This window comes from Hemibagrus wyckioides, linkage group LG06, assembly GCF_019097595.1.
Source record: "Hemibagrus wyckioides isolate EC202008001 linkage group LG06, SWU_Hwy_1.0, whole genome shotgun sequence".
Classification (NCBI taxonomy): domain Eukaryota; kingdom Metazoa; phylum Chordata; class Actinopteri; order Siluriformes; family Bagridae; genus Hemibagrus; species Hemibagrus wyckioides.
In genome coordinates, this window is record NC_080715.1 from 43,465,839 (window position 1) to 43,489,813 (window position 23,975).

The 23,975-nt window shown below is 44.5% G+C and overlaps 1 protein-coding gene across 1 annotated transcript; it reads right to left on the reverse strand.

The window, feature by feature from the left end:
• Positions 1 to 13,360: 13,360 nt before the first annotated feature.
• On the reverse strand, positions 13,361 to 23,935 carry LOC131354372 (tripartite motif-containing protein 16-like). The gene is made up of 6 exons (XM_058391933.1): positions 23,236 to 23,935; positions 22,971 to 23,066; positions 21,996 to 22,229; positions 21,695 to 21,863; positions 21,397 to 21,456; positions 13,361 to 17,752 (listed from the first exon to the last, which is right to left on the reverse strand). Exons 1-6 carry the CDS (start codon positions 23,830 to 23,832, stop codon positions 17,217 to 17,219), a joined length of 1,692 nt encoding a protein of 563 aa, XP_058247916.1. The 5' UTR covers positions 23,833 to 23,935; the 3' UTR covers positions 13,361 to 17,216.
• Between the last annotated feature and the right edge of the window lie 40 nt (positions 23,936 to 23,975).

Genomic DNA, 23,975 nt, shown 5'->3' on the forward strand with positions numbered 1-23,975 from the left:
GGGCACCTTTCTCTCTCTCTCTCTCTCTCTCTCTCTCTCTCTCACACACACAGACACACACACACACACAGTATTATGGTGTGTATCCTCTTAATGTATCGCATTTTAATGTCACCAAATAAATTCACTGAAACACTGCATCATTTAAGTAGGAACATACAAATAAACATGAAACAATCTTCCTGTTTTTCATTTTCAGTTTCTCTCTCTCTCTGTCTCTCTCTCTCACATACAGAGAGACACACAGAGTGCTGCACTGAGGAGATAAACACACACACAGCTGAAATATTCTGCCTATAATCAGTGTGTATTGTTCTGTTGGTCACCCAAACACACACACACACACACACACACACACACACACACACACACACACACACACACACACACACACACACACACACACACACACACACACTCCAGTAGCACACAATGAGAAGGACAGAAGCAGCGCTGCGTGTTAAACCCCAACATCATCACAGCATGTTTATAGGTAAAGCGTTGAGGGTCGAGTGATCCCATGCTCTAATCTTCATATCGTGATCAATTATGTCACAATACACTTTTCTAATTGATGCTAAATTGACGAATTTAAGTAGTAATTTTGCAGATTATTTTCCCCTTTTGCTATCATCAAACACAATTTAACAATGTTTATAAGAGGTGAGTATTCTGCCATTTACTATTTTTACCAGCAGCTTTTCAGTTCATATTTCTAGTTACTGTTTGAAAGCATGTAATGCATCACTTCATCTGAATTTACTACAGTTTAATCAAAATCATACACTGAAACACACACACACACACACACACACACACTACACCATATATTAACTGCGTTATAAGCATTCACAACAGCCTGAAAAAGTTCAAAAACTGGGGAATTCTACATGAAATCTGGAGTTTTGGCAATCAAGCCGAAGTCAACTTCTACCATAAAATACTGATTTTAATTCTGTAGAAAAATATCTGACTTCATGTAGAATAAACTACAGAACCAGCAGACAGTTCAGCTACATAAAACTGTTCAAAGTGCAGGTTATAGGATTGTGTGTGTGTGTGTGTGTGTCTTTATGAGTTGTCAACCTGTGATGAATAATGAATAATTACTTTTCTTTTTAAAAAACCTTTTTGCACTTGAAAGAGAGCGAGAGCCGTTCTACAGTGACAGCAGGGATAAAAGAGAGGAAATGAGTGTGTGTGTGTGTTTGTGTGTGTGTGTGTTTGTGTGTGTGTGTTAGCTAAAGTCAGTCATGTTTTATCTTTACACAGATTCTGAATATCTACATATCTTTCATATTGCATATCAGTGTTACAACCACGTTTTATCCACATATGGCTCCTACCTGGGCCTTATTACAGGATACATTGCCTGTCTTGGATCCAGCAGATGTTATTCAAGCCCTCGTGGATCAGCAGGGACAGGACCTCGCAGCCTACCAAGAGCAGCTCACAGCCTTGCAGACCATAAATACCCAGCTTCTCCAGGGCCTGGCTAACGCTACAGGATGTAGGAGTGACCCGGTGTGCATGACCCTGCCCAAAAAATGTGAGGTGTACTTCACGCATCAAGATAAGAAGTCAATAAGCTTTTATTGTCATTGTAACCACATATAGCTGACGCAGTACATAGTGAAATGAAACAACGTTTCTCCAGAACCCTGGTGCTACATAGCTGGACATCAGCTGGACGCCTATCACAGTGATGCCACCAAATGTGCCTTTCTGCTCACACTACTTAATGGCAAGGCCTTGGACTGGGTGACATCTGGGATGGTGACGCTCAGGTATGAAATGTTTTAGTTATTTCATCCAGCTGCTATGAGATGTCCTAGCACCTGGAGTTGCTGATCAGCTACCTTAGCTCTGCCAGGGCACTGACTCCAAGCTCAAGGACATTTTTCATGAGGGCCTAAACCCTACACTCCAGGCTGAATTGGCCTGCAGAGATGACGACTCCATCCTGGCACTGTACATCACCATGGCCTTTCGCTTGGATAACCTTCCCCGCAATCGCCCCCAAGCACCCAAGCCTGATTCAATCTGTCCAGATACAAAACACCCGGAGCCGCATCTGGGTCCCTCCTGAGGCATGCCAGTGCCACCATCGCCTCCAACTCTGTTACTGCTGTGGTCAGGCCATACAATGATGCTCAGCCTGGCCAGTGAAACCCACAATGTGATCTCCTAAGGTGAGCACACCCATCTGTCCTTACAGTATGCAGTTACCAGTTCTCAGTTCTCTGGCTCAGCTATCAATATCATCCACCGGCAGCTAGTGGAGGAAATTTAACTTAGAATTACTACCTGCACTGTTTTGCTGAAGATCACAGCCATGGATAACCAAAAGGAACTCACCCACTGGTCTCCATACTGCCAAAAACACTGCATCCGACAGAGTATCCATGCTCTAACACTTCAGTGGAGAGACTTGACATGTCACCCACTGTCTGCACGCCACAAGTGTACTACGATCTCATGAAGGTCTTCAGTATGCGTGACCTAGCTCCCTTCTAAACACCCATAGCACTGTGCCATTTACCTGCTCCGCAACACAACCCCTCCCAAGGGACAGATATATCCACTCTCAGCCCCAGAAACTAATTTAATGGAAGATTACATAGAGAAAGCACTAGTAGCAGGCTTCATACCACTCTCCACCTCACCTGCCGCTTCTGCATTCTTCTTTGTGGAGAAGAAGGACGGGGGGCTGAGGCCTGGCATAGATTACCACTTTTCATTTGTGAATGAAGTGTTTAAGAACCTCCTAAACCAATGCATAATTGTTTATATTGATGACATCTTGATCTACATTACTTCTTTGTTAAAATCCTTGGCTACATCATCAGCAGCTAAGGTGTGGAAATGGATGCCAGCAAAGTGAGCAGGGTGACAGAGTGACCCGTCCCTTCCAGCATCAAAGACCTACAACAGTTACTGGGGTTCACATACTCCTATAGCCAATTCAGCCGAGGTACAGCACGATGGCAGCCCCCCTCAATGCCCTGCTCCGAGACAAACCCAAGAAACTATGCCGGTCAGACACAGTGTAGACGGCCTTCGAACAACTCAAGTAGTGATTCATGATATGATACCCAGACCCTCATAGGACACCCAGACCCCAACCTCCCTTTTGTCATTGAGGTAGACACTTTTAGCTTTGGGATAGGGGCCAAAGTATTGCAATGCCACATAGACCCAGGGAAACATCCCTGTACCTTTTACTCAAGGAGGTTGACCCCCTACAAACTATGATGTAGAAATCCATGAACTGCTATCAATCAAAGTAAAATTCCAAAGGGCCCACCACCCATCAAAGGTACTAACAGATCACAAGAACCTTGAATATATCAGGGGAGTCAAGCAACTCAACCCCAGGCAAGCACAACGGGCACTGCTTTTTACTTTCTTCAATTTCACTGTCACCTTCTGGCACAGAACCAAGAATAATAAAGCCAACGCCCTCTCTCATCACCATGACCCTATTCATGCTGTAACAGCACCCGAGCCTGTTCTGCCCTACTCTGTAATTGTGGCACTGAAACACTGAGACATTATGGAAGAAATCTGTCAAGCCCAACAAGACGAAGTGCCACCCATGGGGTGTCCCCACACATGACTCTAAGTTCCCAATGCCCTCTGAAGGCAAATCAGAAAGGCAAATCATACCTCCCCAGTACCGGACATTCGGGATCCAACAAACCACACGGCTCATTTAAAACATCTTCTGGTAGCCCTTGCTGTTCTTAGTTATCAACTGCCACTGTTCCCATGGTCAGGTGAGCCCTCGAACATCCCTAGTTCAGGGACGTGTGGGAGAGTGTAGACGTTCGCCTCCAGTAAGCAGTCCACCACCAGTGCATCCAAGCCAACAGCAAGAGAGGGCCACACCCCTAATATCAACCAGGACAAATGGTGTGGCTCCCAACCTAATACCTGCAACTCAGGCTCTCATGCCACAAATTGACACTGGGACACTGGCCCATTTTAAAAATTTTTGCCAAATTAACCCTGTAAACTACCAACACAAACTGCCTGCCAGCTACTGCATATCCCCATTGTTCCATGCCTCCCTCCTTAATGATCCCCTGCCTACCTGGTCCACTCGATCCTCGACTCCCGACAAAGGAGAGGACGCCTACAATACCTCATCGAGTGGGGGGGTACATCCCCGAGGAACACTAATGGGTCAACTTGAGGGACGTACTGGATCTGTTCCTCATCACAGACTTCCATCAGATGCACCCCGGCTACCCTGATCCTGCGTTCACCCCAGCAGAAGAACACCTGGAGGTGTTCCTTGGAGGGGGGATTCTGTTACAAATTTTAAAAACTGTTTTATCCGCATATGGATCTTACCGGTGCCTCATTACAATCAGACAGCACAGATGTGGGTGGGGTTAATGATAACAAGATAATAATATACTTATTATAAAATTCGCCCTGAATCTTCTGATTCATCAACAAAGATTTAAATATTTAATTTCTAATGGATTAGGTGTGTGTGTGTAGTAAGGAGGAAAGATGAAGCCTGGAGGAAGCAGCCGAGAATCCTTGGTGAGGAGACGTAGCTGGTACAGTTAGTACTTACTCCTAGAAGGTGAGAAATAAAAGCGTTTGATGGTCGTTTAAACACTCAGACTGTTGGAAGAAAAAGGACATTTTCACTTCGTCCATCAGTGACAGAGGGACAGTGTGGACATGATCAGATTAGATCTGTTCTGCCCTTCAGTGCTCTGTCAATCTTTCCACATTTCCCCCATTCACAGCCAAAATACAGGGACAAAACCTGTGTGTGTGTGTGTGTGTGTGTCAGTCTCTCACTCTTGCTGGATGGAGGGATGAGATGGAGAATGAGGGGAAATGAGAATGTCACTCTTCACCACACGCCGCTTTCTCCACTCATTTAGTCGCTGTTTTTTTCCCACAGAGGAGAGACAGGAACATTCGCCCTTGAAGAGTCTGGACTGCTGGATTAAGACAAGGCTCTGTTCTCTCTTTCTCTTTCTCTCTCTCTCTCTGCAGTTTAAATGATTAAAGGTGCAGTTCTGTAGTGCTAACAGCAAGTCATCAGAATAAACTGGACTGCTGTGTAGCTGTAGCGCTAACAACACAGCGTTTATCACACCTGAGGTTTTCTCTCGCACCCTGCGTCCTGCTCCACCTCGCAGTCTTCTCTTTCATTTCATCCTTACCACATCACGTGTTGACGCAGGAAGAGGGAAAACGTCAGATTTTTAATGTTTGATCACAGGCTTAGATTCTCTCCTTTATCTTATCACCTGCTCTTCACTAATCACATGATTTATTTTCAGGAATCTCAGTCGATTTCAGTCTGATATGGAATGTGATGTTTACGCTCATTTCTCTTCTCTGTGTTCTTTCATTTCAGTGTGCGGAAAAAAGATCTCTGTGGTGCAGGGTCACTGCTCCGGGGTCAGCACACACACACACACACACACACGGTTCTGTCCCAAACGGCACACGTCAGCACTCTGTGAAGACTCCATCAGTGAGCTTAGTAGAACACCAGAGTGCTGCTGAGACAATGACATGAAAGCACACACAGAAAAACACACTCACAAATATACTGCTGTCTTTTAATGTATTTTCATATTGTGCAGCTGGGGCTCTTTGTTATCTGTGTGTGTGTGTGTGTGTGTGTGCATGTGTGTGTAATGTTCTAAATGGTGTTATTTAGACTTTTATGTAAAAATCCCCCCAGAAAGATAGAGAGTAATAGTACTCAAATATATTAAAATAGGAGCATATCTGTTCGAGGAAAAACACACACACACACACACACACACACACCGGGCTGTAGAAACGACAGCTGGACACAAATTCATCATTATCATGAGAGAACAGAGTTACAGTTATGCCAGTACACACCCACACACCCACACACACACATACACACACACTACAAAGTCAGTGTCAAGGCTGTACACACTAAATCATGCTGCTGGAATGCTGGAACAGATGTGGCAGTCCATTTAAACTGACATATGGCACAAAGGGGTGCCAATACTTTGTGCAGTGCAGCAGATGGGCTACAGTCAGTAATTCTACACCTGCAGAGTGAGCTGATGAAGTGTCAGTGAGATAAATTCGAGATGTGAAATCACAAAGTTCTACACTCCAGAACCCTGCAGACGAAAGTGAACTGCTCTCTAATCTAAGGGTACTCTGTGTTAGTGCACTACATACTGCTCCAGTGTAAGGAATGCGGGTGCAGAAAGAGAGAGGGAGAGATTTGGGACACAGCCCAGAAGACTAAACCTTTAATCAGACTGTGTTCAGGTCCTGATTTAGACATCGCAATGACACACACACACACACAAACACACACACACATACATCGAGCGCCTTTTTTATTTCTTCTAATGTGTTTGCCGCCTCCTCACACACTCTGAACTTTCAGCCCACGTTCTAACAGAGTAACAAGGACAAGTCTTTATGAACAAGCAGCCATGATTCACATGCACACACACACACACACACACACACACACACACACAATCAATCCAGTCTGATACAGAAATCTCTACAGTAATTATCTCCATGTCATTATTTAGTTTAGTTTAATATTAAAGAGATTCAAGATGATTCTTATTAACCTGTATCTCACTCTGCAGCTCATGACACACATTAAGGCTGAAAGATGCAATCAGTTACCTGAAATCCATTAAAGTCTCAAAAATGGAGATTCTCAAAAAAGGAGAGAATGGGGAAGTTTATACACTGCACAGTGCGAGTGGCCATGTCGATCTGACCTCACACCGTAAACTGGGAAGGAACTAGTATAGAGAAGTCTGTAGGACATCTGTAATTCAATGAATCTAAAAATTAAAAATATTTTTTGTGTCACATCATGTTGTATTCCAAAAAAGAAAGGTGCTTGAGCTTTAGTCGAACCGCTACGGGGCCGACTTTAACGGGAGGTCCAAACCCTTCTGGCTGACATGGCAAGGTGGTACCTGGTGACACTTGTGGTTGGCCCACCTAGCGTAGCTCCAGGAGCTTTTGAGCAATGTGAGACAATACAGAGGCTACCAGCATTGGGTTGGTGAAAAGTGGAGGCTGGTGCCCATAGGCAGCCTGAAAGGGTGAAAATCCGTGGAGGAGGATGGCAAGGAATTGTGGGCATACTCAACCCAAACCAAATTTGCTGACCAGGAGTCTGGTTCGTCTGCACAGAGGATATGGAGTCTGGTTTCAAATTTCTGTTTAAGCCTCTCTGTCTGGCTGTCTGGGGTGGAAGCCCAAGTAGAGGCCGACAGAGACACCCAGTAGCTGGCAGAATTCTTCCCAAAAGTTGGAGGTGAACTAAGGCCCCTGGGCTGACACAGTGTCTTACGGCATGACACGATCAACAACAGTAAGCACAGCAGTATTGTTGGCAGACCAGGGAAGGCCAGTTACAAAGTCCATGGATACGTGGGACCAAGGGAACCTGGGGAGAAGTCGTAGGAGGCCAAAAGGCAGTGACCTTGACAGCTTTTGCTGGGAGCACACAGGGCAGGCATCAATGAACTCCTGGGTATCCATCCTTATGGAGGCCCACCAGAACCACTGCTGGAGTAGGTTAAAAGAGCATGCAAACCCAGGGTGACAGTGTAGCCTGGAACTGTGGCACCACTGGAGGACTTTGGACCACAGGTTATTGCCTAACAGAAGTCTCCCCTCCAGGCAGCTCTCAGATGCAGGCAGGTTGGCAGCGGCTTGTTTGACCTCTCTCTCGATGCCAAGTTGAAGGGCACAGAGCAAGACGGAAGACAGAAGAATGCACTCAATGGCAGGCTCCTACAGCTGGAGAGAACTAGTGGAACAGGGCATCGGGTTTTTCAATCCTCAAACCAGGACAATACGACAGGCAGAAATTGAATCTGCCAAAGAAGAGCGGCCAGCTGGCTTGTTCAATGTTCAGTCTCTTCACCATCTGCAGGAATTCTAAGTTTTTTTGATCCAACCAGATCATGAATGGCTGCTTGGCCTCCTCTAATTAGTGGTGCCACTCCTGCAGGGCTAGCTTGATGGCTAGCAACTCACGTTCCCCAGCAGCGTAATTGTGTATGGCTGGGCTGAGACGACAAGCAAAGAATGCAAAATGGTGCAGGCAATTGCCTTTACGGGACCTTTGGGAAAGGATGGCTCCCACCCCTGTGTCTGAATTGTTGAAGAATAGGGTCAAGCAGGGTCAGGATCCAAGCAACTATTTACAGGTTTTTGAGGTGGAGGAAGGACTGTTCAACTTCAGGAGACAAAAAGAAGGAGATGAGTCAATGGAGGAGATGAGTTGATAGAGAGATGCACCAATAGAGTCGACCCAGTAATGAATTTTCTATAAAAACATTAGAGAAGTCAAGGAATCGTTGGATTTGCCAGCCAGACTCAGGTCAGGGCCATTCCCTAACGGCTTTGATGTGGCCTTGGTCCATCTGATTGCTTCCAGCTGAGTGTATAAATCCCAGGAAAGTGGTCAAGGGGACGTGAAACTCGCAGTTCTCAGCTTACACATACAGATGGTTCTGGAGAAGCCAATGGAGGATGGCAAACATGGCAAACATGATCCTCCAAAGAGTGAGAGAAAATCAAAATTATGAAAAAATGCACATGTTAAGCAGGTCCTGGAGGATATTGTTTATTAGGGCATGGAACACCGCCTGCATGTTGGTCAGGCCTAACGGCATTACCCTGTACTCATAGTAGCCAGTGGGGGTGTTGAATGATGTCTTCCACTCGTCCCCCTCTCGGATGCGGACCAGGTGGTAGGTGTTCCACAGGTCGAGCTTGGTAAAGATAGTAGCTGCATGGAAAAGCTCAAAGGCAGTAGACATCAAAGGCAGGGGATAGTGATTCATGACCATGAGACCGTGGTAGTCAGTGCAAGGTCAGAGAGACTTATTCTTCTTCTCAACAAAGAAGAATCCGGCTCCAGTGGGTGATGAAGATGAATGGATGATGCCAGCGGCCAGGGCCTTTCGAATGTAAGGAGGGCTGCTTCACTCTCTGGAAGACAGGTCTCAGGCAGCTCGTATAGCAGGTATTTCCCCAGTCCAAAATGTGGCCTCTGGTCCAGTCCACACAGGGGTTGTGTCTGCATAGCCAAGGAAACCGAGTATGTTGGGTGCCTGGGTGGAAGGGATGACCAGGAAGGTGATAGTCTCGTGGTGTGACTCTCCCACAGTGACATTTATGGGTTGGGTGTGGCATTGAGCGTGGTGCAGGACATGGCCATCCAAGGCCTGGACCAGTAGGGCAGAAGGAAGGGGCTCAGTTTCTTGGCCCAGCTGCCTGGTTAGCTCCTCATCTAAGAATTTAGCATCATAGAGTTAATGAAAGCCGCAAGTTCGTGTTCTTGTTGGTCCACCTTCAGCCGAACCTTCAGCAGGGGTTTGGAGGAGACTGGCATGGGATGGCTCACTGTCGACTCCTCCTTCAGTGACAAACCTTCCCTTTTGCTAAACAGGTATGCACAGTCACAATCCACTGCATGGCACCTCTCCCCCTTTCTGCATCAGAGAGGCTGTGTTAGCCAATCTGCATAAGCTCAGGGACAGTTAGTGCTGGTGGTGGCGAAGGCTGAGGCAGGGTAAAGCTGGACGGACGGGGTTGTCATGACATTCTTGCCAGCCTTTCCTGACGGCATTCCCTGATGCGCTAATTGATGCGGGTGGCCAGGTTAATCAGGTCATCCAGATTGTCTGTAAGCTCCCGAGCAGCAAGCTCATCTTTGATTTCCAAGGAGAAGCCCCTGTAGAAAAAGTTGAACATGGCCACTGGGTTCCATTCATTGTCAGCAGCCACTGCGCTGAAGTCCACTGCATACTCTGCCACTAAGTGGGTCCATCGAGTGATCTCAAAGAGTGCCTTTGATGCTTCCTTCTTGGGCACGGCAGAGTCAAAGATCTTATCAAGCTCCTTGGAGAATGCATCATAGGAGGCACTGATGGCTGACTGTCTCTCTCACTGGACCATGGCCCACAGCCTAGCCTTGCCGGATAGCAAGGGGATAAAGTTGCCAATTCGGGTTCAGTCTGTGGGAAAGGATTAGGGCATTAAAGTCTGTAGACACAAAGCAGTTATAACAGGAAATAGCAATAATCCACCGGCACGACAAATAACGTATACTATATACTGTATGCACACTGCGAGCATAATGTCTGCACTGGGGAGGGTGGGGTAATATCTGTAGCAAGTCCAAGAGTGAAATCCAACCTTGGAATCAAACGCAGAATAATTTAGTAAGAGTTCCACTATAAATCCAGGTTTTAACTACTTTAACTTTAATGACCGCAATGATTTAATCAATTTCCCTTCAACTCGAAGTCTGTTGAAAGCTTGCTAAGCATTAGAATTAGCATGTGATATCCAGCTGCAGCACAAATGTGTGAGAAGATTTAATTTTGGAGAAAAGCTTCAATTCCACACAATATGAAATATATTTTGTTTTAAATGATTTGTTGCTCTATTTAAAATAAAGGAGGGAAATTATACAGAGCTGACTGGAAATCAGGCTTTTGGTGTGTACTGGTTAGCTAATTAGCTAATGCTAAGCCACGGCTATAGTTTTGTGTTTTTATTGTGAGAGCTTGATCTCAGTGTAACTTCAGTCTGGGTTAGAAGTTCCAGAAAAGAAGCTCAGAGAAAATGAATCTGAGTTTATTACAGATCGATGTTGGAGGTTAAGAAGCTCAGAAGTAAATCTGTCTCAGCTGTTACCAGAAAACCTTTTTCCACTTTAACAGCTGAGAAAATCCTCCAATAAAGGAGCAAAGAGACAAAAACATGACATGGTCCTGATCTTCAACCACTGAGAGCTATTGGGAAAGATTACCTGTGACTTTAAAAGTGTTTGTGTCTTTATTCCAGTTATTAATAGATGAGGAACAGCTGAAAGACAGGACCTCCTGTGTGTGTGTATGTGTGTGTGTGTGTCATTATATTAAACATCATTTATATTTTTTAACATTTAAAAAAGACTGAAACGAGTATTACAGCTCTGTCCCGCGAAACTTGAAATCTGTTGATGTTGAATTATTAGCCATGTGTTCAGTGATCCTGGTGCTAATGTGTTAATTAGAGCTGTGTTCATGTTATTCCTGTTAGCAACTGTTGCCGTGATGATGTCACAGGAGGACATTATTACTGCTAGAGCAGAAATCCTGGAGTTTAATAGGAGAAAAGAACAGTCAGGTCTCACTGTAACCCCCCAAAACACAAAACTCCTCATTTCTCTCTCCCCAATCTTTCGCTCTTTTCTTCCAAATGCTTTCCTCTTCTTTTACACCTCCTCCTTATCCTACTCTCTCTCTCTCTTTTTCTCTCTCCACTTCTCTGATCAGATCTTTCTCAGTCTTATGGTGATGATGGAGGACAGAAGAAGAAGAGCACAAACAGGCGAGAGGTGTAATTTTAGGTGGAAGATACTTGAGATGATCTTCAAAGCGGCTGAATTTTGATCAAAGACTGGTGTGTTTTTGGCGCTGTAGCCAGGCAACAATCTGACCAGAGGAAAAAAAGCAGCTGAATGAAACAAATGCCTCTGGCTTCATTCTGCAGCCTTTTAATCGGGAGGATCGGAATGAAACCCATAGAACCAGAGCAGACAAGAACCCCATCAGACAGAGATAGAGAGATGGGGGGTGTAGTATTCTGGATGATTAGAGTTTCTCTCTTGGATAATTTCAAGTTATAACAAGAGTAACATCTAGTTTGAAGCTCTACTTCTGATCTCATTAAAGCACTGACATGTCTAGAGAAGAAGATTTTAAAAAATATTCTTTTATTCTGCATTCTAAATAGATGATGATCTTTTACATCTCAACTCCACCATCTTGTGTTCAAGAGAGGAACAGCCTGATGAGGTTTGCTCAGCACAGTCTGAATTTCCAGAGGCCACACTCCTTCCCCTGAGACTCCACCCTCATCCACCCACATGTGGAATTTGGTTAATTCACAAATACACTATATTGCCAAAAGTATTCGCTCACCCATCCAAATAATCAGAATCAGGTGTTCCAATCACTTCCATGGCCACAGGTGTATAAAATCAAGCACCTAGGCATGCAAACTGTTTTTACAAACATTTGTGAAAGAATGGGTCGCTCTCAGGAGCTCAGTGAATTCCAGCGTGGAACTGTGATAGGATGCCACCTGTGCAACAAATCCAGTCGTGAAATTTCCTCGCTCCTAAATATTCCACAGTCAACTGTCAGCTGTATTATAAGAACGTGGAAGTGTTTGGGAACGACAGCAACTCAGCCACGAAGTGGTAGGCCACGTAAACTGACGGAGCGGGGTCAGCGGATGCTGAGGCGCATAGTGCGAAGAGGTCGCCAACTTTCTGCAGAGTCAATCGCTACAGACCTCCAAACTTCATGTGGCCTTCAGATTAGCTCAAGAACAGTGCGCAGAGAGCTTCATGGAATGGGTTTCCATGGCCGAGCAGCTGCATCCAAGCCATACATCACCAAGTGCAATGCAAAGCGTCGGATGCAGTGGTGTAAAGCACGCCGCCACTGGACTCTAGAGCAGTGGAGACGCGTTCTCTGGAGTGACGAATCGCGCTTCTCCATCTGGCAATCTGATGGACGAGTCTGGGTTTGGCGGTTGTCAGGAGAACGGTACTTGTCTGACTGCATTGTGCCAAGTGTAAAGTTTGGTGGAGGGGGGATTATGGTGTGGGGTTGTTTTTCAGGAGCTGGGCTTAGCCCCTTAGTTCCAGTGAAAGGAACTCTGAATGCTTCAGCATACCAAGACATTTTGGACAATTCCATGCTCCCAACTTTGTGGGAACAGTTTGGAGCTGGCCCCTTCCTCTTCCAGCATGACTGTGCACCAGTGCACAAAGCAAGGTCCATAAAGACATGGATGACAGAGTCTGGTGTGGAGGAACTTGACTGGCCTGCACAGAGGCCTGACCTCAACCCGATACAACACCTTTGGGATGAATTAGAGCGGAGACTGAGAGCCAGGCCTTCTCGTCCAACATCAGTGTGTGACCTCAGAAATGCGCTTCTGGAAGAATGGTCAAAAATTCCCATAAACACACTCCTAAACCTTGTGGACAGCCTTCCCAGAAGAGTTGAAGCTGTTATAGCTGCAAAGGGTGGACCGACGTCATATTGAACCCTATGGATTAGGAATGGGATGTCACTTAAGTTCATATGCGAGTCAAGGCAGGTGAGCGAATACTTTTGGCAATATAGTGTATTAAAAACACAATACACAAGTTAATGAATTATTTTTATAAGAATCTTTAATCTTTCACATGCTTCTAGAAACACCAGCGCAAATTAAAACCCTGTTCTGAAGGTTCTATAATTGTGAAGTTTCTAGCATCAACACAAATGTTTTAGAACCACTGCTGCAAAGGTTCTTTAATCATTATTCTGAAGGTTCTAACCTCCATAGATTGATTGGTAATTTCAGCCAACAGCTTTAGTATTCTCAGCACACAGCTTCTAGGATGGACAGTGGAACTCTGATCCATCATTTCATTCAGTGGTCATTTCTCCAGAGGTCTGCAGATGGCTGTGTCCCAAATCACACCTCCATGTTAACACTAAAAACAAATGTGGTTACTAAGGCAATGTAGGACTAGTGCACTACTGTTAGACGTGAAGTGTACACTATTTAGGAGTATTGTGTGGTTTGGGACACAGCCCGTTGCCATGTTTGATTGGCTTGGACTCTAAAATGTTGGTAATATTACTGTGCTTTAGTAGAACCATACGTAATTCAGTTCAATTTAATTCAGTTTTATTTGTATAGTGCTTTTAATGAGATGTCTTTAATCTACGATTAAACTGGGAAAGTGTGTCTGAACCCTGAACATTGTCAAGAAGGCTATTCCAAAGTTTAGGAGCTAAATACAAAAACTCTCTACCCCCTTTAGTGGACTTTGCTATTTTGGGAACTACCAGAAGTCCAGAATTTTGTGTTCTCAAGGAACATGACTGGTTAGATATATGGGAGCTAAATCATTTAGAACCTTGTACATAAGCAGCAATAATTTGTAATTAATTCTAAACTTAAGCCAGTGCAAGGATGATAATATTAAGGTTATATATTTATATATATTTTCTTGACTTGGTAAGAAGCTGCATTCTGGACTAACTGTAGCTTGTTTATTGAGGATGCAGGGCTAACACCTAGTAATGCATTACAATAGTCCAGTCTGGAAGTCATGAATGCATGAACTAGCTTTTCTGCATCAGATACAGATAAAATGTTTAGGAATATTTACTAAGAGAATAATATACTAAGGTGGAAGAAGGCCATTTTTGTAATATTGGAAAAATGATTTTCAAAAGTTGCTGTCTAATGTTACGGCCAGGTCTTTAACTGTCCAGCTAATCATGATAGCACATCTTTCTAAATGCAAGTTGAATTGTGATAGTATCTGTGTTCTGGATTTTGAACCAGTTTTGGTCATTGGTGATTTTAACTAGTAAGTTTCTGTACTATGATGTGGCCTGAAACCTGACTGAAATTCTTCAAAGACATTGTTTTCCTCTAAGAATAAACATGATTGAGTAGACACCACCTTTTCTAATATTTTAGATATAGAATATATAGATAGAACAGAAGGCTTGAAATCGGTCTGTAATTTGATCTAACAAACATGTTGTTGATTTAGCCGTAGTGATGAGTATATACAGCTCTTCCTGTCCTATACCTGTAAAGCATTGGAGCTCTAAGTGTGGAGCTTTAGGCGGGACTGGATCACAAGATGCTGTCAAAGGTTAAACATCCACAATTTTTTTCCTGATACTTTCAATTTTTTTAGTGAAGAAATTCTCCTCACTACTAAACTAAACTCTCTCCAGATTTCTCTAAATAAGAACCTGGGATTGTTTTGGTTTATTTCAGTTTATTTATTTATTTATTTCAGTTTATTTATATCAGTTTGCTCAGATGCTCAGCCCTAGCAGCTTTTAGAGCCCGTCTATAGCTGGACATACTGTCTTTATACACAATTCTAAAAACTTCTAATTTAGTTTTTCTCCACTTTCGCTCAAGGTTTCTCGAGGTTGCTCTCTTGAGGGTGTGGGTATGACTATTGTATCATGGTGCAGGTGATTTATCTCTGACATTTTTTAATCGGATGGGGGCAAATGTCTAATGTGCTAGTGAAGACAGTGCCTATGCTGTTAGTCACTTCATCTAGATCATCTGTGTTTGGGGTGAAGTTAGATTTTGAGACAGATCCGGCAGATGACTTGTAAATCTGTCTTTAGTGGTCGGATCAATAGTTCTACCAAATCGATAACGGGGTGAGACTTGGCTAATCTGTTCGGCAGGTAGTGTGTACAGTATGAGGTAATGGTCTGTGATATCATCACTACATACACACACACACACACAACTTTCTGAACTGATCTGTTCTGAACTCAAGACACGACAGATATATGTCTGTATCTTCACCCATATTATAACTGTTTACATGCTGAATTTGCACAAGAAGTTTTGAAGAAAATCCCACAGAACCTTCTTTATTTGGAATAAAGGTTAAACTTGGTTAATCAGAATCATTTCATTGATGCAGCTGATGATAATTACTTTTGTACATGAGATTGAATGTGATTGGTTTATTCTGAACACAGACACACCCCCAATTATAAAGTTGTATGTGGTGAGAGAGAGTTCACTGTGTGCTCACATTTACATTTCCGGTCATGCCCCCAGTATTCATTATTAGGCTCTAGTTTGGGGGGATATAAAAAGGCTTTGCAAGAACAGCCAGGTGTTGTGCTAATCCATTTCCCGGTTGGGTTTCCGGGAGTTTGTCGCCATGTGCGAGAGGTACAGTGAGGGAAAAAATGATTTGATCCCCTGCTGATTTTGTAAGTTTGCCCACTGACAAAGAAATGATCAGTCTGTAATTTTAATGGTAGGTGTATTTGAACAGTGAGAGACAGAATAACAACAAAAAAAATCCAGAAAAACACATTTCAGAAAAGTTCTACATTGATTTGCATTTTAATGAGTGAAATAAGTATTTGATCCCCTATCAGTCAGAAAGATTTCTGGCTCCCAGGTGTCTTTTATACAGGTAAGGAGCTGAGATTACAGTAGGAGCACTCTCAGGGAGTGCTCTTAATCTCAGCTCGTTAACTGTATGAAAGACGCCTGTCCACAGAAGGTAGCAATCAATCAGATTCCAAACTCTCCATCATGGCCAAGACCAAAGAGCTGTCCATGGATGTCAGGGACAAGATTGTAGACCTACACAAGGCTGGAATGAGCTACAAGACCATCGCCAAGCAGCTTGGTGAGAAGGTGACAACAGTTGGTGTGATTATTCCCAAATGGAAGAAACACAAAAGGACTGTCAGTCTTCCTCGGTCTGGGGCTCCATGCAAGATCTCACCTCATGGAGTTTCAATGATCATGAGAACGGTGAGGAATCAGACCAGAATTACACTGGAAGATTTTGTCAATGATCTCAAGGCAGCTGGGACCATAGTCACCAAGAAAACAATTGGTAACACCCTACACCGTGAAAGACTGAAATCCAGTAGCGCCCGCAAGGTCCCCTGCTAAAGAAAGCACATGTACAGGACCATCTGAAGTTTGCCAGTGAACATTTGAATGATTCAGAGGAGAACTGGGTGAAAGTATTGTGGTCAAATGAGACCAAAATCCAGCTCTTTGGCATCAACTCAACTTGCCGTGTTTGGAGGAGGAGGAATGCTGCCTATGACCCCAAGAAGACCATCCCCACCGTCAAACATGGTCCTGCACATTAAGGTCCTGTAGTGGCCTAGCCAGTCTCCAGACCATAATCCCATAGAAAATCTGTGGAGGGAGCTGAAGGGTCAGCTACAAAACCTTAATGACTTGGAGAGGATCTGCAAAGAGGAGTGGGCCCAAATTCCTTGAGATGTGAGATGTATGCAAACCTGGTGGCCAACTACAAGAAATGTCTGACGTCTGTGATTGCCAACAAGGGTTTGGCACCAAGTACTAAGTCATGTTTTACAAAGGGGTCAAATACTTATTTCACTCAATAAAATGCAAATCAATGTAGAACTTTTTTGAAATGTGTTTTTATGGATTTTTTTTGTTGTTTTTTTGTCCTGTGCTTTGGTGCTCAGGAACGATCTCTCTATAATGTGGAATCTTGTTGGAATTAAACACTTTTCTATAAGATCATTTGTGATACAATTTCTACTTGTTACTGACCACAAAACACCAGATACATCTTATTCTGGATCACACAACCTCACGTATGATAGTGAATCAAGACAGAACCCAGCATATAGAGGCTGAGTGAATGTGGTGTGGACTCTGTGGAGGAGCTTCATGGTGTCAGAGATGCTGTAGAAGGACAGAGTTCCTGCACTGTGATCCACATAAACTCCTATTCTGGAGGGTGATGGAACTCTGAGATCAGTCTTAATGTTGTTGTGATAGAAATAGAGAGAAGAATAAGGAGAACACCACAGAATCCAGGACTGATTGTTGCGTCCAAACCCACACTCATCACCCAGTCCTTTCCTGCTGATGTCTTTATATGAGACTGAAATGGACACACCACCAAACCCACCGCTCCACTCCACCTCCCAGTAACAGCGTCCACACACACTCTCCTTACACAACACCTGTCTGTAGTAGTTAAATCTCTCTGGATGATCAGAGTACTGCTGCTGACTCTTACTGCTCTTCACCACTCTGTTCTTCTCAGACAGAATGATGTTAGGATGTGTTGTGTTGGGATCCAGAGTCAGATAACAGAAATCTAAAATAAAACAGAAAAACAAACTGAACAATGTGAACATGTTGGGTTTAATTCACAGAATACTGTATATTCATGTGAAGTGTGTGTGTGTGTGTGAGAGTGAAATTTGCACTTCTACTTGTTTGTGTGTGTGTAATTTACTCTGCTTGTTTGTTTGTGTGTGTGTGCCTGTGTGTGTGTAATTTACTCTGATTGTGTGTGTGTGTGCATGAGTGTGTGTGTGTAATTTACTCTGCTTGTTTGTGTGTGTGTGTGTAATTTACTCTGCTTGTGTGTGTGTGTGTAATTTACACTGCTTGTTTGTTTGTGTGTGTGCGTGTGTATATGTGTGTAATTTACTCTGCTTGTTCGTGTGTGTGTGTGTGTAATTTACTCTGCTTGTTTCTTTGTGTGTGTGTGTGATTTACTCTGCTTGTTTGTTTGTGAGTGTGTATGTGTATAATTTACTCTGCTTGTTTGTGTGTGTGTGTGTAATTTACTCTTCTCTGATGGTGAATTTGCTCCGGGGGCAGTGTTACAGCCGAGTTTATCCCGGTGGGCATAGCGAGAACCCCCGGCTCGCCATGGATTATCATCCCAGCGGTGAGGAGGTGCAGAGACAGGAAGCAGAAGCAGGGCGGCAGAGTCGGCGCACTGGCTAAGCTAAGAAGGCAACCATTCAAACCACCGCTTCCCAGCCTATTTCTCGCGAACGCCAGATCCCTCGCAAATAAGATGGACGCACTAAGGCTACAGATTGCTACCAACAACGCGGTGAGAGACAGTTGCGTATTGTTAATCACGGAGTCTTGGCTTCAATCATCTATTCCGGACTCGGCTATTGGGCTGTGTGTACGTTAATAACAGCTGGTGTACAAACACAGTGACTGTAGACAGACACTGCTCCATGGACTTGGAGTATATTACTGTTAAATGCAGGCCCATCTATCTTCTGAGGGAGTTTACAGTAGTCATAATAACCACTGTTTACATTCCACCGGACGCTAATGCTTGCTCGGCTATTGGACTTTTACATGGGAGTTTTAACAGCAGAGCATGCATCCTGACGCTGTGCTCATAGAGGCAGGGGATTTCAATCACGTGGACCAGCACATGAAAGCAGCACTCCCTAGATTCCACCAGCATGTTAAATGTGCTACTAGAGGAGCTAACACTCTGGACAAGGTCTACTCCAACACCAAGATGGGCTACAGGGCGAGACCACTTCCACACCTGGCCCAGTCTGACCACGTGTCCCTGCTTCTGATCCCCGCATGTGCCCCCCTCTGTAAAACTGCTTCTATCAGCACAAAAGTCATCAAAACTTGGCCTGATGGTGCCTCTCAGCAGCTGCAGGACTGCTTTGACAGGGCCAACTGGGAGGTGTTTGAACATAAGGACCTGGGAGTGTTCACAGACAGTGTGCTGTGCTACATAAAGAACTGTACAGACACTGTCACAGTGGACAAACGCAGCCGGGTTTTTTCCAACCAGAAGCCCTGGATGACCCGGAAGGTCAAGTGGCTGCTCAGAGGGAGAAACACTGCTTTCAGGTCCGGAAATCAGGAGCAATACAGTGCTGCCCGAGCTAACCTGAAGAGAGGCATCAGAGAGGCCAAGCTGGATTATAGGAGGAGGATTGAGGACCATCTGGACAGCAACAACAGCAGGCAGGTGTGGCAGGGAGTCCAGCATCTCATTAATTTCAGGACCAACCCTGGAGCTGCTGAGGGTGATGGCACACTGGCAGAGAAGCTAAACCTCTTCTTTGCATGTTTTGAGGTGGAGCCACCAGAGACAGCCAGGCCACACATCAAAGCCCTCAGCAGCTTAACTCTCACAGTCAAAGAGAGGGAAGTTAGGCATACACTGAGGTCCGTGAACCCAAGGAAGGCTGCTGGACCGGATGGCGTCCCTGGCCGGGTACTGAAAGACTGTGCAGATCAGCTGGCTGGAATCTTCACCATGATCTTCAACCAGTCGCTGGCCCTGTCCACTGTCCCACCGTGTCTGAAATCCTCCACCATAGTCCCATTACCAAAGAAATCTCACATCTTGAGCCTGAGTGACTACCGGCCAGTTGCACTCACACCAATGGTAATGAAGTGCTTCGAAAAACTGGTCCATAGTCACATTTCATCATTCCTGCCACCAAGCTTCGACACTCACCAGTTTGCCTACAGGGGAAACAGATCCACAGAGGACGCCGTGGCCACAGCCCTCCATGCTGCGCTTTCCCACCTGGAGAAGAGGGGGAGCTATGTCTGGATGCTCTTTGTGGATTATAGCTCGGCGTTTAACAGCATTCTTCATGACAAACTGGTGGACAAACTTAAGGACTTGGGCCTTCCACACTCCACCTGCATGTGGATTAATAGCTTTCTGTCTGATCACAGTCAGAGGGTCAGAGTGGGCCGACACACATCTATGGCCCTCAGCTTCAGCACCGGCTCCCCGAAGGGCTGAGCCCCCTGCTCTACACTCTTTACACCCACGACTGCACCCCCACTCACCATAGCAACACCATTGTGAAGTTTGCAGACGACACTACGGTGGTGGGACTCATATCAGGAGGGGATGAGTCAGCTTATAGGGACGAGGTGGAGCAGATCTTATGGTGGTGTAAGGAGAATAACCTGCTCTTCAACACCACAAAGACCAAGGAGCTGATCATTGACTGCAGAAGGAAGAAAACTTTCCATCAGTGGGGACTGTGTAGAGAGGGTAGCTGACTTCCGGTTTCTGGGAGTCCAGATAGAGGAGGGCCTGACTTGGAGCACAAACACCTCTGAGCTGCTGAAAAAGGGCCAGCAGAGACTCTACTTCCTTAGGGCGCTGAGGAAGAACAACGTCACTCAGAGACTACTGGTGTCCCTCTATCGGTGCTCCGTAGAGAGCATCCTAACCTACTGCATTGGTGTATGGTTCACCAGCTGCACAGTGGCTCAGAGGAAAGCGCTCCAGAGGGTCATAAACATGGCCCAGAAGATCGTCAGCTGCCCTCTCCCAACACTGGAAGATCTACACACTTCGCACTGTATTAATAAAGCCCAAAGCATCCTCAAAGACACATCACACCCCGGACATGATCTGTTTGAACTGTTACCATCAGGGAGGTGATACAGGACAATCAGAGCCAGGACAAACAGACTAAAAAACAGTTTTTATCCAGCAGCCATAACCACTCTCAATAATCAAAAAACACTGTTTTCATGAGATGTGAAACAAAATAGACAGATGGTGAATGTGACTGTGTACAATTTTCTGTACCTATTTATTTATTTTTTATCTTATTTATTTTTTTTATATATTAATTAGTACTTTTTTTAAATTGTTTGAATGTATGTATGACTGCTGCACTTTGACTGGTTGGCATGTTTAAATTTCGTACATGCAAATGGTACAATGACAATAAACTTCTATTCTATTCTATTCTATTCTATTCTATTCTATTCTATTCTATTCTATTCTATTCTATTCTATTCTCGTGTGTGTGTGTGTGTGTAATTTACTCTGTTTGTTTGTGTGTGTGTGTGTGTGTTTGTGTGTGTGTAATTTACTCTGCTTGTTTGTTTGTGTGTGTGTGTGTGTGTGTGTGTTTGTGTTTGTGTTTGTGTTGTGTGTGTGTGTGTGTGTATGTGTGTGTGTGTGTGTGTTAGATGTACATTTCAGAAACTCTTCTCTGCTCTGTGGCTCTGGTGGTGAAATGATCTGAACTGCTGCAGCTGTGGAGAGAAAAATGGAAATGAAGACAAAAAGCATCATCAGGTTGTGTAAAAGATGGAAACAGTTGAAAGTGATACAGTCAGTTTATTCATTTGAAATCAGTATTTTACTTCAAAGTGTCAGGTGAGCAAACTGGCTGCAGAAAAGTAAGCAGGAGCATGGCTAAGAAATAACACTTCACAGAGCGAGTAAAGACGTCCATCATTGTGTTTCTCCAGCAGGAGCAGCTCCTCTTACCATGTGGAGGGATTTTGTTGAATTCCTCCTCACAGAATTCCTCCAGTCTCTTCTTCAGATCTGAGAGAGAATTCCTCACTCCATCAAATGACAGATGTTGAGGGACAGTGATTCTGGACGTGTCAAACTCTGGTCTTTTTAATGGAGATTGACATCCAGAAGCTAAAGCCTACAGAGAAGAAATGAAATGAAAGACACACTTGTGATGTCAGACAGGGACATTTATTGCTGCTTTAATGAGAGGTGTTTTAGAGAGTGTGTGAGGAACAGCTGGCTCTGTAGATCAGACAGTGAGTGTTACCTGGAGGAAATGGATGTGATCGTGTGTGTGTGAAAGCTGCTCCAGCTCAGTGACTCTCCTCTGAAGATCAGCAATCTCCTGCTCCAGTTGCTCCAGGAGTCGTTCAGCTCGACTCAGTTCAGCCTTCTCCTGAGCTCTGATCAGCTCCGTCACCTCCGAGCGCTTTTTCTCCATGAAGCTGATCATCTCAGTAAAGATCCTCTCACTGTCATCTACTGCTGTCTGTGCACTGAGCTGTTAGGACACACACACACACACACACACAGACACACACACAGACACACACACACACACACACACACACACACACAGACACACACACACACACACACACACACACACACAGACACACACACAGACACACACACACACACACACACACACACACACACACAGAAGATATAAATCTCATCTATCATCCTCTCTCTTAAGGCTAGTTCACACTACAAGACTTTAACCGTCGGCAGATCGCTTTGCTGTTCAGACTACATGACTTCACTGTATGTCTTTTTGTCCTTGTGGTGTTCACACTACGCGACGCTTCGTAAATGATCCACAAGAGGGCGTCGCACACCACACGATCTGACAACAACTCTCAACTCTGTTGACTTGCTCTCTCATTGGCTGGAGGTCGTAGCTACAATTGACACCACATGATGTCGAGTTGGCCGACTGTCCCAGATATTTAACATGCCAGATATATGGATTTTGTTTGCGAGGTGTCAGCGACGCGTCAGCGAGCCTCTTTGATGCGTCATTGAGTAGTTCACACATAAAGATTGCCAAGCGCTGATCACCCGCTGATTTTCCCACGATCACAGACAGATCTGTCGGCGAGCTCGCTAATTTGCAAATCATGCTTAAATTGGGCTTAAAATCCTGTAGTGTGAACTAGGTTTTACTGGGACTCTAAATGACTGGTTGTCCATGTTGTGTGTGTTTCTAGGAGCAGCTCTGTCTCTGCTCACTGCTCACCTTTATAGTGTTCACAGTCTGTTTCAGCTCCTGCACCTTCTTCTGCTTCTCCTGGATTCTCTGCTGGAATTTCATCTGATCCTCCTTTAACTCACTCTGAGGACAAATCAGTTATATCCATAAGGTTATACAGTGGATATAAAATGTCTACACACTCCTCTTAAAATACATTTACTTTACTTAACTCTTCAATTACAAGTTCAATCTTGTAACTGACCAAAGCTGCTAAATCTAAATGAGAAATATCATTGGGATGAGTTCTCACCTGTTTCTCAGCTCTTCCTGCTGTAACTGATACAGCGTCATGGCCTTTATGTTTATCCAACATGCACAAAGAGCAAATACATCTCTGATCAGTACGACAGTAGATCTTCAACACTTCATCATGTTCAGAGCAGATCTTCTCTTGTAGATTTCCAGATGCTTCGACTAATGTATGTTTTTTTAAAGCAGGAATATCTAAATGAGGTTTCAGATGAGTTTCACAAAGCGAAGCCACACAGATCAGACAGGACTTGACGGCTTTGTGTTTTCTCCCGGTGCAGAAATCACACTCCACATCTCCAGGTCCAGTGTAACAGTGGGCAGGAGAAGCAGCTTGGACTTCAGTCTTCTTCAGTTTCTCCACCACTTCAGCCAGCATGTTGTTTCTGCGTAGAACAGGCCTTGGAGTGAAAGTGTCTCTGCACTGAGGACAGCTGTAGACGCCCTTCTGATCCTCCTGATCCCAGCAGCCATTAATACACACCTTACAGAAACTGTGACCACAGGGGATAGTCACCGGATCCTTCAGGAGATCCAGACACACTGGACAGCTGAACTGATCCACAGAAAAATCTACTGAAATATTGGCTTCAGCCATTTTCCTAAACTCACACAAGGAGAGAGAGAGATCAGTTTTGTTTTCTCTGAAACTTCCTGGTTCTGTGTGTGTGTGTGTGTGTGTGTGTGAGAGAGAGAGAGAGGGAGGAGGAGGAGGAGCACAAACACAGAGAAGTTATGAAC

What these genes read in the sequence shown, in the direction of transcription:
- LOC131354372 (XM_058391933.1), bottom strand. Translation starts at nt 23,832, where the DNA reads ATGGCTGAAGCCAATATTTCAGTAGATTTTTCTGTGGATCAGTTCAGC. An exon ending in AGACTGTGAACACTATAAAG is followed by an intron (nt 22,230 to 22,970) that starts GTGAGCAGTGAG and finishes GTGTCCTAACAG; the next exon opens with CTCAGTGCACAGACAGCAGT. An exon ending in ATCACATCCATTTCCTCCAG is followed by an intron (nt 21,864 to 21,995) that starts GTAACACTCACT and finishes TCTTCTCTGTAG; the next exon opens with GCTTTAGCTTCTGGATGTCA.